Raw genomic sequence first — 16350 nt, forward strand, 5'->3', positions numbered from 1 at the left:
GCTTTGATGCCAGGGTGTCACCAAAGCATCACCAGCCTATGCTGTTAGATGCAACCACAGCTACAGTATGAAAATAAAATGCATGCAGTAAAAGTATATTTGCACACCTAATTATGTTTCTCTTGTCACTGATCCTTTGCAACCTACGATTTTCCTGTCATCCTCATGAGATGGGCTTTTACTCTACTTTATTCTAAGCATTCAATCCAGATATTATGTATGCTTTGTTACACATTAAACTATGATACACTATTTGACTTTTTTTTTCATATGTGCAACTAGACATTTAGAGTTTATTCAGAAAACATTAAACAAACAGCTGAGATTTATTTAAAATATTGGGGGATATCAATTCAATCACAAGGGGGCGCGATCCTTAGCTCTCTAGTGCCCATCACGAGTTCAGATGCATGCATGGTTGGGTGGCGTCTTGAGCCAGGTTAACAACGACTGCCTCTGGTGCTGTTTACCTACAGGAAGGAAACTGGACTAGCCTGCTATTGGTCACATATGAGGAGGAGGAGAGAGAGAATAGGAAAGGCAAGAGTGAAGGACATAGAGTAGGAATTTTGAATGTTGGGAATTTGGCAGGGAAAACTAGAGGTTTGGACACCAATAAAAGAAGAAAGATCGGCATCCTGAGTGTTTAGGAGACCAAAAGGAGAAGTGGCTGCTAAATTATAGAAGCTATAGGCCCAGATTAGGCCTATGCTTGAGAACAACAGCATGGTTTCATGCCAAGAAAGAGAATCACAGATACAACATTTGCTTAGATAATGCTGATGCTCATACACTTGGCCATGGACCCTGCCTCTGGTTCGTCTCGCGTCCCCCCCCCAACGGTGCCCCAACTCCATCTGGATGAACCCAACTGCTGGACTATGTAAACATGTAGTTGTAGATTTAGATAAGCTAATTCTTCTCTAAGAGTTCTGGTACATTGCCTGTTGTCCTGGAGAGGATCCCTCCTTCATGTAGACATCCCTGAGTCTTCTTTTTTTCCAGAATCCCTTTTTCTTAGGGGGTTTTCCTTACCGAAAAGCAGGGTGGAAGGGCAAGGATGCCCAGTTTAGTCTAGTCTGTTTAGTTTAGTCATTACATTCTGAATTCTTTGACTTCATGTTCTTTATGATTTCATAATTACTATAAAATTACCGGTATAAAGCACGTTGAGACAACTATTGTTGTAATATTGAACTATATAAATAAAATTGAATTGAATTGAATAGCTGGAGGAGCAGAGAAGGTCAGCAGGAGCTGCATTGTGTAATTGTAAGTCTATAGGATACAGAGAAAGGAGCTGTGGTTTGCATGTTGAAGTCTGGAGAGACGTGAATGAGAGCTGGATGACAGATGTGAGATGTGCTGTGGGTGTGACATAGGAGTTCAAGGTGGAGGTGGAACTGCACTAAGGATCAGCTTTAAGCTCCTGCTCGTTTCCTGTGGTGATGGACAGACTGACTGATGAGGTTAGTTAAAAAATCTCTGTGGACCGTAATGTTTGCAGATGACAATTTGTTATCTGTTGTGAGAGCAGAGAGCAGGTGGAGGGACATCTAGAGAGAAAGAAGGTTTACCACAGCAAGACAGAATATCTGTGTGTAAATGAGGAACTCAAGTGGGTGAAGTTACAGGGAGCAGAGGTGAAGAAGATGGAGGACTTTACGAACTCAGGCTCAACAGTCCAGAACAACAGAGTGTGGGAAGGAAGTGATGAGGCATTTTCAAGCAAATTGAAAAAAAAGGGTGAAGGAAGGTTTCAGGTGTGACGTGTGACTGAAGAGTGTCAGCAAGAATGAAACAAAAGGTGTAGAAGACTGCGGTGAAGCAGCCATGTTGTTGGTCCAGAAATTCTTAGAAAGAGACAGGAGCCAAAGCTGAATGTAGCATTGAAGCTTAGAAGTTGCGACATGGCTGCACACCAATGCAGAAAGTAGAGGGAGTGCAAAGGAAGTTTAAAAGAGCCAACATCTGCGATTCGGGTCACTGTGCCGTCTGGATATGTCCCATAGGTTTTTAATTGTCTGATGTAAGTCCCATTGGGAGGAAGCCTCGGGCTAGACCCACAGCATGCTTCAGGTGTTTTATGGTTGGCTTGGAAATCTCTCCTTCCTGAAGAGTTATAAGAAGCAGCTGGGACATGGAGGTCTGGAATTCTCAGGTTAGGTCATCACTACAAGAAATAGGATGCATATTTTAATTTAATTGATGACTCAACTGTCAGTAATACATAATTTTAAGGTAAACTGATACATCTTTTAGCTTGGCAAAAGTAAAAATGGGCTGTTTGTATAAACTAAAATCATGTTAGTTTAAAAACTGAGTTGCATGACAATGAAAACACATTTGTAAAATACACAGTAGTTGAACAGTTTTAACTCAAGATAGCAAGAAGTGATAAAGGGCTCTGCGGTCTCAAGAATGAATTGAGTTGGTCAACCACCGGCTCATCTGGTGGGTCTTTCCTCATGCTCAACTAACAGCACTCAGGGTTAGATAGACAGGAAACAAACAACACTTGAGAAGCTGTTAATACCATAAGCTGTGTTCCTTTAAAGATCTTTTGTGTTACATCCAAGCTCCATCTTTTATTCTCTGCAAAAATATGACAGCCTTTTACAGACCATGGTAGCTTGATATTGCAGGGATTTATGTCATGTGGTGACTTGTATGAGAGAACAGAAAAGAAAGATTGGTTGGCTTACCAGTAAAAGTTCCATAAATTCTTAAAACATCGCCCCTGCAGCTGGTTGAAAGAAAATATTATTTTTTTCTGGAAAAGATTATACTGGGGCATAACTCCTCGTTGTTAGAGATCCAATGTCCAATGTGGCTCTCAGGTGTAAAGAGAGCCTTGAGAGTTGTGCTTGTTTTCTTCTCTACTGGTACTTACTTCAGACAAAATCGCCTCCACAAGAGTAGCTGTTGGACTTGCATGACATTTTCAGACTGTAAAATGCAAATTGGAGCCAATCAAACCAATTATTGGTAAATTCACAGTTTCAAATATATTTGCTTGCTTTAGGCTACTTTCCAAAGGGATCGCCACATGAAAGTACATAATATGCCTATAATTTGGCTTCACCTTTATGCTGGACCCAACCCTCCACATTTAAAAGCTGCAACAACCAATTTTGGAAGCATTTCATCATGGTGCGTCTCAGTTGAAATACTTGTTTCTGTCAAATAGTTGATTTTTTTGTTTGTCTGAGGTAATGCTTCCCTGCAGGTTTTGAATCAGATGCAGTGTAAACACTTTCTAAGATCTAAATTGTACTCCTGGGACTGAGAGTGAGTCTTGATTACATTTAGAAGTTAATGTCTTCTCCTCTTCTCTCACCTTTTTTGTCCTTTGCCATCCTTATGTGTAATCTAGTTGACACCGTTTCCCCTATTGGTCATGGCAGTGTAATTGTGACATTAAGAGACGCCTTGGTTCCAGAGGGATCCACAAATGTCGTGCACAAATACAGCATGAAAGTCACTCTGAGCTGTGAGGAGATAAACAGACCACGTAGCTTGTTAGCCATGGTCCCTAATTATTGAATGGTTCATGTAAGACTGTCCCAGTTGTCCAATCTCATCTGCACAGAAATGAAACCAGGGAGGCTGCTGCTATCCACACACTGAACTCTTTTCAAACACTTTTTTTTCTTTAATTTTCTGCTTTTTTTTCCCCTTTCGCAATTGATCCAAATTTCCGCTCTCTGTTTACCTGAATGGTTGTCAGTTAAAGCTAATTGCTTTTGGGACAGGAACCCCAAAACATGTCGACAGAATGTTACTATTTAACAGTGGATATAATCGCTGTGTGGTGATCCGTTTCCTGCTGCAAAGACCTACATGAGTCATTAAGTGAATCATAATGTCGTACAAAAATGACAGTAATACCCATCATGCACGCATCCCTCATAATGGAAGTGATCAAAGGTGGCGGGTGTGTAATTGGATATGATTTAACTCATTAGATGATGAACAGCCAATAATTTGTCTTCTGCCAGGAGCGTGGGTCACAGCCAGTCAAGCTAGAAGAGTCATCCAGACCCAACGTGGGATTAAAACATCAGAAATGAAGCCAAATGCGTTCCGCCTGCACAACCAAAACTAGTCAAGGGTTCTTTGAGCAAATTCACCATCGCTGCATGTACTAAACATTGAAAAAGTGCTTGTTGACTCAAGGGTCGTGAAGAGTCTCATCAGTGGAGTGCTTCTATATATTATCCACAATTTTCAAATGTTATGACTCACCCACAGAAGCATAACTGTGCTTAAATTCTATGAAACCTTTAATCCAGCCTTGATAGAGAAAAACGTCATTAATTATTGAAGGCTGGTGAGAGGAAAACACCACAAGGCAACATCTGGTGCCAGGTGAGGAAACAGCAGGAAAGGTTTTTAAGGTTTAGCTATTCCTCTAACCTCTGCTGGGCTGCTGTGTCACTGCCTGCCTGTCCACTCACTAACTAATTTGGATGAAAATAAGAAAAATACATGTTTTTTGTAAAAAGATAATGTTCTAACATGAGACATTGACAAGAAAGCAAAAGTTTTTTTTTTTTTGCAAAAAAAAGTCCATGTTTTACCCGTCTCTCTTACATGTTCAATTAACATTACTTTTACATTTTTAAACATTTATACATTAATGGTCACCATTTCCCATTAAGTTCTGTCTTTTTTTCTTTATGGTTAAAAAAAACCAAATAAATCGTTTTTTACTAATAAGGCAATTATTTGAGCATTACAGAGCACTCATAGCTCATCAAATATAATCAAGTGACAGTTTGTGTAACACAAATCCAAATTATAACAAATAGGGGAGATTTTAAAAGAAAGTTATTGAAGATAAAAATTGTTAAAATTATAAATAATGTATGAAACTTGTAAGGATTTTAGGTATAAAAATCAAGCAGTGGTAAAACTTTACATCGAAAAATATGTTTATTGGAAAATGGGTTTTAAACAAACAAATTGACTGTATTTGAGTGGACAAAACAGTGACAGCCATAAATTCGTTTTTCTAGCAACACTCCCTACAGGATGAAAAAAAAAAAGTTTAAAATTAAGATCTAATATCTACTATCTTGGAGTCCTCCAATTAAAGAAGATTATTTAGAGCAATTAATGCACAATTATTTATATTTTTAGTATATTCTGAGAGTCTCTAAGCAGTCCAGGTGTCCACTTTGCATCAGAGGTAGGTAGATAATAAAAATAAGAATTGTACTCAAGTTAAAGTCAAGTCAAGTCAAATTACTCAAGCACAAGTAAAAAGTAATCACCCAAATAATTAATTGAGCAAGATTTTTAAAAAGAACAATGCTTAAAAAAAGTATTTAACTATAACAGTTTAGACACATTTGATTGACTTGTATTTTATTTAAATTAACGCGTTCATTCTGGCAATTATAGACATAAAATAAAACTACCTTAACAAAAAAATAAACTTTCCCTCGTTAACAGTATGTATGGTAGAAAAAGGGTTTTTACCTGTGTTAAGAATAAACTTGTGATGTACCATTTTTTTAATCCAGCATGTCAAGTCTTTTCAAAAGAGTTATGTAAAGACCAATTTCCAGTATTTAACATTTTCTCTCATTTATTAAAGCTCTTGCTTTCAATTCCTTTTTTGTTTTGTTTTTGTTTTAATAGTTTAAGTGTTAAATAAATGTTGTTTTAACCCCACAATGCATCACAACTCGAGAATGGTGTGTTTGTTGAAGGCACTAATGTGTTTATTGTGGTTGTAAAGTCAAACCTAAACTATGTTGAAAAGATTTACTGTTACTTTATAGTTAGTTGTGTAATCATCAAACAAATAACGTGAATCCCACGTTTGCTGTGAAACCAACAGTAACTGAATGAAAACAGGCAATTGAAGTTGAGAGTATTGCTTAAGTAAAAGCTAAATATGTTGTAAGAACATATTCTGTATGAGTAAAGTAGATTTTGACCTTTTTAAACTGATGGTTCTTTCTCCAGCATTTGAGCACAAGTGGCCAGCCTCAGAGTTTCACAGGATGTGATACTGCCACTGTGTGGTGAGGCTCAGAACTCTACTTTGTTAAAAATTACAGTATGGAGGTGAAATTCTGTGACAATGGCTTAAAATACCACCATAAAATGTATTGTATTATTTATACAATTTTGACCCTAAAAATCTTATTACAGGTTTAAAAAGGTTTAGTCTGCCCTTTCTGGGTGGGTGGGGTGCTCCTGCCCCAGGTGGAGGAGTTCAAATATCTTGGGTTCTTTTTCACAAGAGGGAAGATTGGAGCATGAAATAAACAGGCAGATTGGAGCAGCATCTGCCGTCATGCAGTCGCTGTACTGGTCTGTTGTGGTGAAGAGAGAGCTGAGCCAGAAAGCAAAGCTCTCAACTAACCGGTCGATCTCCATTCCAATACTTACGTATGGTCATGAGGTCTGGGTCATGAGAGAAAGAACAAGGTCCTGTATACAAGCGGCTGAAATTAGCTTTCTTCGTAGGGTGGCTGGGCGCTCCCTTGGAGATAGGGGGAGAAGCTCGGTCATCCGCAGAGAGCCTGGAGTAGAGTCGCTGTTCCTCCAAAATGAGAGGAAACAGTTGAGGTGGCTCCCTGGAGAGGTGTCCCAGGGATGTCCCAATGGAAGACCCAGGACACGTTGGAGAGACTGTCTCTTGGCTGGCCTGGGAACGTCTCGAGGTCCCCCCAGAGGAGCTGGAAGAAGTGGCCGGGGAGAAGGAAGTCTGGGCATCTTTGCTTAGACTGCTGCCCCCACAACCCGGTCAGGGAAGAGCGAAATGGATGGATGGGCGGACGGATGGATGGATGGATGGCTGTTTAAAAAAAATGAAATCTATTTTGATGATGTTACTTTTTTGAAACACTGAAATATGTGAAACTTCACATTTTCAGCGCTAAAACATAACTATTTTTCACTACTTTTGTGTTTTTCTTCAACACAATATATGGAAATATTAAATACCTTATAAGTTTGAGACAGTTAATTTAAACTAACAAAAATATGTTGCGATTGCTCATATTATATTTTATACCAAATTCTTTTTCAATGAATAGTCTTGATCAAAAAACCTAAACAACTTTATTTTAAAACTTTTAAAATTTTTCCTCAAAACTCAAGTTAACCTATTTAGTGCCTCAGTCATTCAACATATTTTTTCTGTTGTTCCATGGGCTGGTCTTTACTCTTTACCCCGGCTTTAACGACGAAAGAGAAGGCTATTTATGACAGGAAAAGATAAGAGATGCTCAGAGCATGGTCATAAAAAGAGCTGGCTGTGAGAAATTATGCTTTTGACGTTCTCCTTCACGTGCTTTTCCCAGACACATGTCCTTTTTCAGCCAAAGGAGGACACGAAGGACCATTTTTGAGATGACATTGTCAATACCTTCTTGGGGAAACTGAACTAGGCACCTTCAACATGGTTAACCACAACCCAGCTCGTGTTGTTCTCATGTTTGTTGGATTGTTTACTTTTTTATCAGCCATTACGTTCAACTTCCTTTCAGGGTTCGGAGATAAATCAGGTGACTATTTTTTTTTAAATAAGAAAACCAAGATGTTTCAGGATGTTCATGATGAAACTTTGAATGCAGGTGTATTCCGGCAGCGCACTGAGGATGTGACAAGGAAGTACTCTACACTCATAACTCCTGCTCAGTGGGCTTTTTTTGTATGGGATTTCACATACTTTTGGGTTTTTGCCATGTTTGTATACTTTCTGACTGGCCTCTGCAGAAGGTGAGCACGTTTTTCTTGTCTATTATCACACAATGCTTCAAATACATTAAAGCTACAACTGTATTTTTAGTGTATTATTATCTCAATCATACTGTCAGAAATCATTCGATGGTAATCAAAGGTAAAAATGGTTTGCAGTTATTTTCTCTTCACCTACTCAAACAATAAATGATTTCCCAACAGATTCCGCATACAAACAACAGCCACTTTATTAGGCACACCCTTCTAGTACCGGGTTTGACTAGTTCTGTTCTGTTGCCTTCAGAACTGCCTTAATCCTCAATGGCATATATTCAACAAGGTATTGGAAACATTCTTCAGAGAGTTTGGTTCATACTGACATCACAGCATCAAGCAGTTGCTGCGGACTTGTCAGCTGCACATCCATGATGCCAATCTCTCAAGGTTGGACGTGTTGTGCTTTCAGAGATGCTTTTCTGCAGACCTTGGTTGTAACTACTGGTTATTTGAGTTACTGTTGCCTTTCTATCAGCTGGAACCAGTCTGGTCATCCTCCTTTGATTTCTGGCATCAACAAGGCTTTTCCACCCACAGAACAGCCACTCAATGAATATTTTTTCTTTTTCGGGCCTTTCTTTGTAAACCCTAGAGATGCTTGTGGGTGAAAATCCAAATAGTTTCTGAAATACTCCTGCCAGCCGGTCTGGCACCAACAACCATTCCACATTCAAAGTCACCTTTATTCTCCGTTCAGAAGCTCTCTTTGACCTGCAAACAGATGGCCTAAATGCAATGAGTTGCTGCCATGTGATTGGCTGATTAAAAATTTGCGTTAACAAGCAGCTGGACAGGTGTGCTTAATCCTTGTGCTATCTTAGATGACCCCACCCTTATTTTTACGTGTTATTCCTACCATGACAAAGGTGGATTTCATGTAATCCATTGGACACCAGGGAAGATCACAAATCATTGAAGAAAAAAGGTTCAGCGCACTGTCTAGTGGGTCTAGATGACCCAACTCCCAACGTTAAAGTGCCTAGGATAGCACAAGGGTTAAAAAAGTGACCAGTGAGTGTATTTGCTGCAGTGTTTTTTGCTTTCATATCTGACAATATTGAACATACTTTCTACAGGAATGTGTATGACTGGATGTACACCACACCTGCAGTGCTGCCCTATGGATTTCATGTCACCATTATCATCAACTTTGGCTTGAATATTACCTGGTTGTTTTTATATGATAGAGAGTGAGTGCACATGTTTTAATAGCATCATTGTCAGGTATGGTCATTCATGATCAGTTAACTAAACCGTTGTATACTCTACAGGTTGTTGATGCCAGCACTTATAACCTCTGCGTTGATGACACTTACCGACTACATGGTCCTGTTCTTCGCCTGCAATGGACTCCAAACCTATGGACCCTGGTTGAACAAATATCACAAAGCAGACCTGTGGCTCTTCAGAATATTGGTAAACTCATAAAAAATCGTCATAAAGAGTTTTGATGCCTTTCTGCTTACTTTAGAGCTCATAACAATTTTATTACGACGGAAACTGAGAAAGTAAACAGTTCCAGGATTTAAGCTATAAATGGTTTTGCAAACAAACCTTTGGGTTTTTAGACTGTACTAGAATATACTCAGAATTGAAAGGTTTGCTTAGCCGTGTCAGGGTCGCTTCTAATTTAGTCTTTTGTGTCTGTGTTTGCCCTCATGATTATCTTACCTGAGCAGATACATGCATATGAACCAAGCACATAAACATTTAGAAAGCTATTTTATTCTTTTTCATCAGAGTATTTTTATTCACTCTTCAAGTGTCGTACCTGAGCTAAGAGTTTAAAACACTAGCTCCTAATTTCAGCATCATAGCTCTCCCTTTTTTCAAAATGAAAATAGATTTTAAAAAAGGGAAATAATAACAGCCAATGAGAAATTTACAACCCTGGAAAAAAGAAAAAGCATCCTTAAAACTGTAAAAACCGAATTTTACATTATTTTCTGCATTTTATTTTGTGGATTTCGAAAATGGGTTTTTCCTGATGAAATGAATTTGAATTAAAAACAAAAATGTCTGAATTTCAAGAATCATTTTAATAAGGTTGACCAAGAAGGTTTCAGCGGTGAAGTAGCTTCTGTAAGGCTGTCAAGACAAATAAATAACTTAATGCCAATATCTTAAGCATTCAAAATGGTTTCAATTTTTTTCTTTGCATTTATTTAAAGTATGCAAAAGGGATGTGCCAAAAATAAAACTATTTTTTGTCCAAAAAAAAGAAGATGCAAACTCAGAGAAAATAAAGTTAAAAAAAGTAAAAGTTGCCTACACAACGTTAAAAGCACGAATACCATTTTTTTCATTAAAGTAAAAAATAAAATCATTGAAACGGACAAAATAGATTTCACATCACTCTTTTAGATTCTTTAGTTAACTCTTCTGACTTAAGTTTTTCTTCATTTAGGTGCAGAACGGAGTGGCAGTTTATGCATCATGGGGGACTCTCTCCACACTGCTCAGTCTGACCATGTACCTACAGCACCGTACAGAAACATTTAAATGTGACTGTTCATTCCTGGCACTGCTGCTGCTTCTGATGGAGCTGGTGGTGTGGTGAGTTCTTCTCATTCTGACTGAAACCAACCCTCCCGACTGAAAAAAAAAAGTAAACTTAGGTTCCCTTTGCTCTCAGGTTTCTCTTAGAGAACTTTTACTTTGTTGATGAAGTGCGGTACATCGTGACCATCTACCCTGTGGTCATCTATTGGCTGGCAGGCTCCCTGACAAACTCCAGATTTCCAGGGAATCAAGTTTACATCTTTGCAGGTGCTCTTTGGAACAATCCGTCATACCCAGATAAATCATCTATTTTCATCTTGCACTACTTTGTCCTTACATATGTCATTCTGATTTCCTACAGCTGCGATCCTGGGTATATCCTGCATCATGTTTGTAGCACGCTTAACCCTGGTGGTATGGAGACACTGCAAACAGCCGCTTTACGAAGACAATGGGCTGAGCATGTCTCCGGTGGAAATTTCTTTAACACAAAGCAATTTTTTCCTCTAAATGCAAGATGTTGATACCAAGAGATGAGGTGTAAATATATTCTAGATTTTTTTTTTTATCAGAAACTGTAAATGGCTGCTTTAAAACACTATGTAATACGAGTAAGTTTGTTAATAAAGTAATAAAGAAACCAATCCAAAAAGTGTTTGGAATTATCTATGTTAATTAAATTGATGTACAAAAAAATATAAAAAGCCTAAAACTTTACTTTACTTTACTAAGAACCTCTAAGTTTAAAATTAAGAAGATCTTTGAGGAAGAAATCAGAAATATGAATGAAGAAATAAATGTTTTCTTCCTCTGTTTTTCAGGCTATTACTTATTAGCAAAATCCAATTAAAAAAACATGATAATTTATTAAGAGGAAACAGTCCAGATCCACTGGGGAAACTGATCAATGACTTGACGAGAACTGGGACCACAATAACAAAAGGGTTACCAGTAGGAACACACTGTGTTATCATGCATTCAAATCCTGAAGAGCTCCAAAGATTGCCAGAACTTTTGCAGACTCAAGGGAAAAGCTGACTCACAAGTTTCTGGAGTGGTCTAGCCAGTCTTTGGACCTCAAATAATTTGTAGAGGGAGTTGGAAGTCCATTTTTCCAGTGAAAACTTCAAAACATCACAGCTCTTGAGAAGATCTGGATTGAAGAATAGACCAAAACAGCCTTATTTTCTGCATCATCATACAAATAAATTCTCTCACAGTTGAAGAGGACCAATAATTACCATTAAAGAACGTTCTTATCTTTTTCAGAGGACAACTTAAAGAAAAGCATCTTGACCAACAAAATTTTAGAAAAACGTCTCTTAAAAATGTGATTCCTCTTTGGTTATTGCCCAATATTGGTAGTTGATTTCTCCATATGTGTAGATAATGTTCATTTATGACGCACTTATACCACTAAACACAATAAAACAAAACGTGTCTAAGTAACACTTAAGTGTTACTAAGTGCAATGTGAATCGCAAAGTAATGACAATAAAAGACCAACAAAAGTCCATTTAGAAAAATAGAACTTTACTTTTATTTTTATTTACAATTATTTTAAAGAAGATGGGATTCATTTTTTTTTCTTTAGCATCATGAATCTATTTATATCAAATTCAGAGCCATCTTCAATATGATTAACAGAATAAATGTGTTTGGTTAATCAAGTTAGCAAAATAAACCCCATGTTGCAGTGGTGTCACTGCTAATGCATTTCACAGTTTCAAAGATAGCTGTTATCTATCATTCACTTTAGAAGGAGACTGGTGATGAACTGTCAGAGCAAGAATTCTGGATGTTCACAAAAATGTCATGAATTCCACACAGCCAGGCCTTCAGGCTGGGAAAGCAGCACTTTCCATTTGTGCGCGGTCGTGACAACCATGCAGTGGGAACCCTGCTGGTTCCTGCAACTGTTAATCAAATTAAACAGTGATCCTCATTTGATTTTTATGGTCACACAGGGATCATAAAAATCAAAAGGAACATGCAATGATCCAAAGTCCAAAGTATTAGATAGTGGTAGAAGAGAAAAAACCGTTTGAGAGCTAAGAGCTGCAAAGAGCAGGAACTCTTCACTGACATCCACAATGACTGTCTTTGCTGGAAATAACAGTCACCATTTGATGAAACATGCTGCAAGCATCATACTTGCCTTCATCTCTCAGATGATTTCAGATGTCTTCTTCATTCTGTCGCAGGAAGGAAATGTGCCAAACGGTGAGTGACTGAATGTTAAAGACCTGCTCCCAGAATTGGATCATTTCTTGGCAGCAGAATTCTCATTCTGGGAGCAGAAAGTTAATAATCGAAGTTTAAAATATGAAAAAGTTGTGTTGTTCTTTATATAATTTTGTAGCAAGAGTTTATCGTCTAAAATCCCACTAATGTGCATTATGTTTGTTGTTTGAGGTATTCCTTTCAGTTTAGTAAAATGTTGTTTTCTTTCCAGCTCTGTTTCAGAACTCTGCCAGAAATGTGTCTAACACCTTCTACCTGGAGGTTACTATGGACTGGTGGTCAGATAATTGCTGGATTGTGATTGACCTGTGGTCCAAAGCGTGGCTTGTTTATGCAGCCGTCAGTCTCTACAGGAGGTACAGCAGAAGGGGAGGGGGTACTTTTGTAAGAGCGAAGTTTCCGCGTCTTCCGATTTCATTTGCAGAAATGCTCTTGGCCCAGAATCCTGCAATCCAGAAATCCACCCTCCAATTTTCCATCTGATATGGACCGTAACCAATGTCTTAAGAATGTCCAGCATGTACATGTGGGACAAACAGTGAGTTGCGTTCAGTGTTCTCATGGTGCATTTGCAGTATAAACAAGTGAATTCAAGTTTTTGCCGCGTTCCACAGTTACATCGTGGGAGCTGTGCTGCTCAGATGGTTTCTGCCAGTCTACAGCTTCTACATGCTTTACATGTCCTACTCCAGTCTCAGCAAGCACAAAGCCTGGCTGGCCATCAACAACCCTAATGTGATCTCGTGGACACGCTATCTGGTGAGTCTGGGCAGGAAAGAATTATTTTCAGAGAGAAGTTTTTATAACAATTTATACCAAATGTTTTGGACAGACCCAGAACGGTTTGGCAGTGTTTGCCTGGTGGTCTCTATTCAATGCATCTGTGGGTCTTGGCGTTGCACTCAAGTACAATAGTGGAGTACCAGACCCAGTGGTTAGCACTGTTGTCCTCTCTATCCTCTCCATCTGCATAGCCATGTGGTAAGAGCAAGCAGATTTAAGCAAATTGTTGAACCTAGTAAAAATACAACTACTAAAAGGGTTCCACTGTCTGTCTCCAGGTTCATTCTCCAGATTCTTCTGTTACCCATGTTCATGGGCCACACGTTTAGCATCTACGGCATTCTGATTCTAGGCCTGGGTGCCATGTTCACCAACAGTTATCGAGTCCGAGATTTCTCCATAAACACGGCTGTCTGCGGTGAGATTTTAATTCAAAATGGCTCATTTGTGTTAATGTAGATCTAGACCTGAAGTCTTCTTTTTATCTTCAGGTGTTCTCATGGTGCTGATAACAGTCATGAGCTTCATCCATTTGATCACGTCATGCCTGAAGACAGAGCGGAAACCTCTGGCTGAGCCTGCTCTGAAATTCAACTTTGACTTACAGACCGTTTGTCAACTGGAGGTCAACAACAAACACAAACTTCCAAACTAACAAAAGAGTTTGTTAATCTATTTCACGTGATGGCAATTTCTCTAAATCAAGAGGAACCCTGCAAGCTATTAAGGATTTTGTATTCAGACATTCAAGCCATTTTACCAGGTTGTTTGAACTTCTCTGTACTCGACACCTTTCCAAGCTTTTCGCCAAATCAGTATAGTCAAGAATGGGGTTTGTCCTAAAGAGCTAAGATTTAGAAAAAGAAAATTATTACTAAAATGAGTCCAAATGTACTTGCTACATACTTTTGATAATAAAAAAAACTTCACTTATGTCTCAAAAAACGTTAGTTTCCTCTGATTTTTTTATTCAATTTTTTAAGGATGTTATTTTGGCATCAATCATTGGGAAACAAAAATTTTAATTTGTGTTGTAAGAATAAGTGTTACTTTTAGTTTTTTAAGAGGGTTTATTAAGACGGGCCAACTTATACTAGGATCACCTTCTCATTTTGTTCATGTTTTGTTCTAAAATGAATCATTTTCTCTCATTACGTTAGTTTTTTGTAACTGTCATCAAAGTGAAACTCTATTAAGTACATAGAAACTCAAAAATATGAACCATTTGCTTAGAACTAGCAAAAGAATATGTATTAGTGGGCTGTATGACCTTCAATTTAAAGTAATTCTAACAATTAGCTTTTTAATATTCTCTTTTGAAACCTTGGAACTCCTTGTATTCTATATTTTTATATCGTATTATAGGATTTCTTGTTAAGTAAAAATGACTTTTCATTTTGCTACTTTCCAGTGATTTTCTTCTTTCAATTTGTGTTCCTTTCCTATTTATTCATACTTTTTGCTGTGAACGACATTCACCCCCCAAATACTGTACATTAAACGAGCCTCCAGAAGAGGGAAGCAAATCTTAACCTCAAATGTAGCATGCTAAATAACATGTACCACAAGATGGCACAGTGGGGCCTTTCTCTGCAACTCAACTTCTGATTAACAAAAGAAAATGTAATTAAAATAACAAGCATGCTACACAAATTGCACAAAAAGTTACACCAGTTTGTGACCACAACTAGTTTAAATCACAAATTAGGTAAGCGGGGGTGACAAAAACACCACATTTGGGTTTTAAATAAAAATGAAATCTGCACTTGGGAAGAGCTAAACATCTCTTTGCCCTCCTCAACTCCCCCTCTGCGGCTCTCTGGGTCTGTGTCGCAGAGATAATCATGCACGCTCAAGTTTATGAGAGCCCTCTTTTTCTTCGTGTGGCTTTAAAGATGGAATACCAAACATGCATGCTGGCTGTGGGGAAGAGCAGCGCGACCTTTGATGAGGACACTGAGCTGAGCCCCAGATAAAAGCATGGGAGACAAAAGACAATGGAGACACAAATGTGTCCATGGCAGCATCAGCTTGTTAGAAGAAGCAAATAAAAACCAATTCTGTTGTAAAAAAATGGTCATCAATTTTGTTTTTCTTCTGAAAAGTTTACATGTCTAATCCAGAAACAATGAGTTTTATGGAAATTAAGTCAAAAAATGATTGTCGAGTTGAAAAGAAAATGAAGTGAATGCTTTCAGCCTTCACAATAGAGTCAGTCAGAGACTAAATTATATTTATTTTCAGTTTTAAGTTTTAAACGATTCACCATCTTGATTTCTGCAAAAATAAAACATATTGGAACAAAATGATTGCAAACATGTTTTATGGGGGGGTATCATGTTATTTAACTAATACTAACAAAAAGTGACATATTTTAATAGTGACAGCAAAAAAAGGATTATTCAATTTCTAAGAACATTTATTTAACACTAAAATGAATGAAACCCCTTGATGCCTATTGCAAATATGCATCAAATCCCTATGGCTGCAAAATTACTTTAATTTAGCAACTACGAGAAAGCAAAAGCATATGTTTTTTGGATGGAAATACATTCAGGCGTCAAGAGGTTAATAATAACAAAAGACCTTCATTAATTTAAACTTTTTGTTTTTCTAACAGGATTTTTTTTCTTTTTAAGTGGAGTTTCATTTAAGACCAAACTGAGCCTGGCTGGTACTAATATGCTCCTCTCCTACTACCTCAGAAGTGCTATACTTATATACACACACACATGCACACACTCTTTCAAACACACATACACGCACACACATTTTGCAAGGAAGGTGGGACCTGGGTCCATCTGTCCCCTACCCCTTCCCTGGTGGGGGGTGCGGGCCCCTTGGCGATGGCGGCCGTGTCCCTTGGGTGCTGGCTCCCTGGGCCCGGCGGTGCTCTCTCCGCATGGTGGGGGGGTTCATATTACACCTGAGCCGGGGGGGGTTGGTGTCCCTGGGGGGTGGGTCCTGGTCCTTGCCCCTGAGCGCTGGGCCCCGCCAAACTTCCAACATGGCCGAGCCTGGTCGGGCCATATTTATAACACCCCTTGTGGGCCCTCTTTT

General features: G+C 38.4%; 2 protein-coding genes across 3 annotated transcripts; both read left to right on the plus strand.

Moving 5' to 3' along the window:
* Positions 1-7092: 7092 nt before the first annotated feature.
* LOC105356692 lies at positions 7093-10911 on the plus strand. Of its 2 annotated transcripts, XM_011488983.3 has the most exons (7): positions 7094-7529; positions 7599-7743; positions 8838-8951; positions 9033-9177; positions 10169-10317; positions 10397-10530; positions 10625-10911. In XM_011488983.3, the coding sequence occupies exons 1-7, from the start codon at positions 7424-7426 to the stop codon at positions 10771-10773; spliced, it is 942 nt and encodes a 313-aa protein (XP_011487285.1). In that variant the 5' UTR covers positions 7094-7423; the 3' UTR covers positions 10774-10911. The 2 variants fall into 2 exon arrangements, with proteins under 2 accessions (XP_020568390.1, XP_011487285.1); XM_020712731.2 differs by lacking the exon at positions 8838-8951 and having other exon boundaries at positions 7093-7529.
* Positions 10912-12275: 1364 nt separating this feature from the next.
* Positions 12276-14235, plus strand: LOC101158564. Its single transcript, XM_011488984.3, has 7 exons — positions 12276-12486; positions 12719-12863; positions 12932-13045; positions 13122-13266; positions 13340-13488; positions 13569-13708; positions 13782-14235. Exons 1-7 carry the CDS (start codon positions 12357-12359, stop codon positions 13943-13945), a joined length of 987 nt encoding a protein of 328 aa, XP_011487286.1. The 5' UTR covers positions 12276-12356; the 3' UTR covers positions 13946-14235.
* Positions 14236-16350: the final 2115 nt, after the last annotated feature.

The sequence above is a fragment of the Oryzias latipes genome, chromosome 20 (genome assembly GCF_002234675.1).
Source record: "Oryzias latipes chromosome 20, ASM223467v1".
Lineage (NCBI taxonomy): Eukaryota > Metazoa > Chordata > Actinopteri > Beloniformes > Adrianichthyidae > Oryzias > Oryzias latipes.

Coding starts and splice junctions, on each gene's coding strand:
- LOC101158564 (XM_011488984.3), top strand. CDS start 12,357: ATGACTGTCTTTGCTGGAAATAACAGTCACCATTTGATGAAACATGCT. Junction 12,864..12,931: donor GCCGTCAGTCTCTACAGGAG/GTACAGCAGAAG, acceptor TTTCATTTGCAG/AAATGCTCTTGGCCCAGAAT. Junction 13,046..13,121: donor ATGTACATGTGGGACAAACA/GTGAGTTGCGTT, acceptor CGCGTTCCACAG/TTACATCGTGGGAGCTGTGC.
- LOC105356692 (XM_011488983.3), top strand. CDS start 7,424: ATGGTTAACCACAACCCAGCTCGTGTTGTTCTCATGTTTGTTGGATTG. Junction 9,178..10,168: donor TGTGGCTCTTCAGAATATTG/GTAAACTCATAA, acceptor TTCTTCATTTAG/GTGCAGAACGGAGTGGCAGT. Junction 10,318..10,396: donor CTGATGGAGCTGGTGGTGTG/GTGAGTTCTTCT, acceptor CTTTGCTCTCAG/GTTTCTCTTAGAGAACTTTT.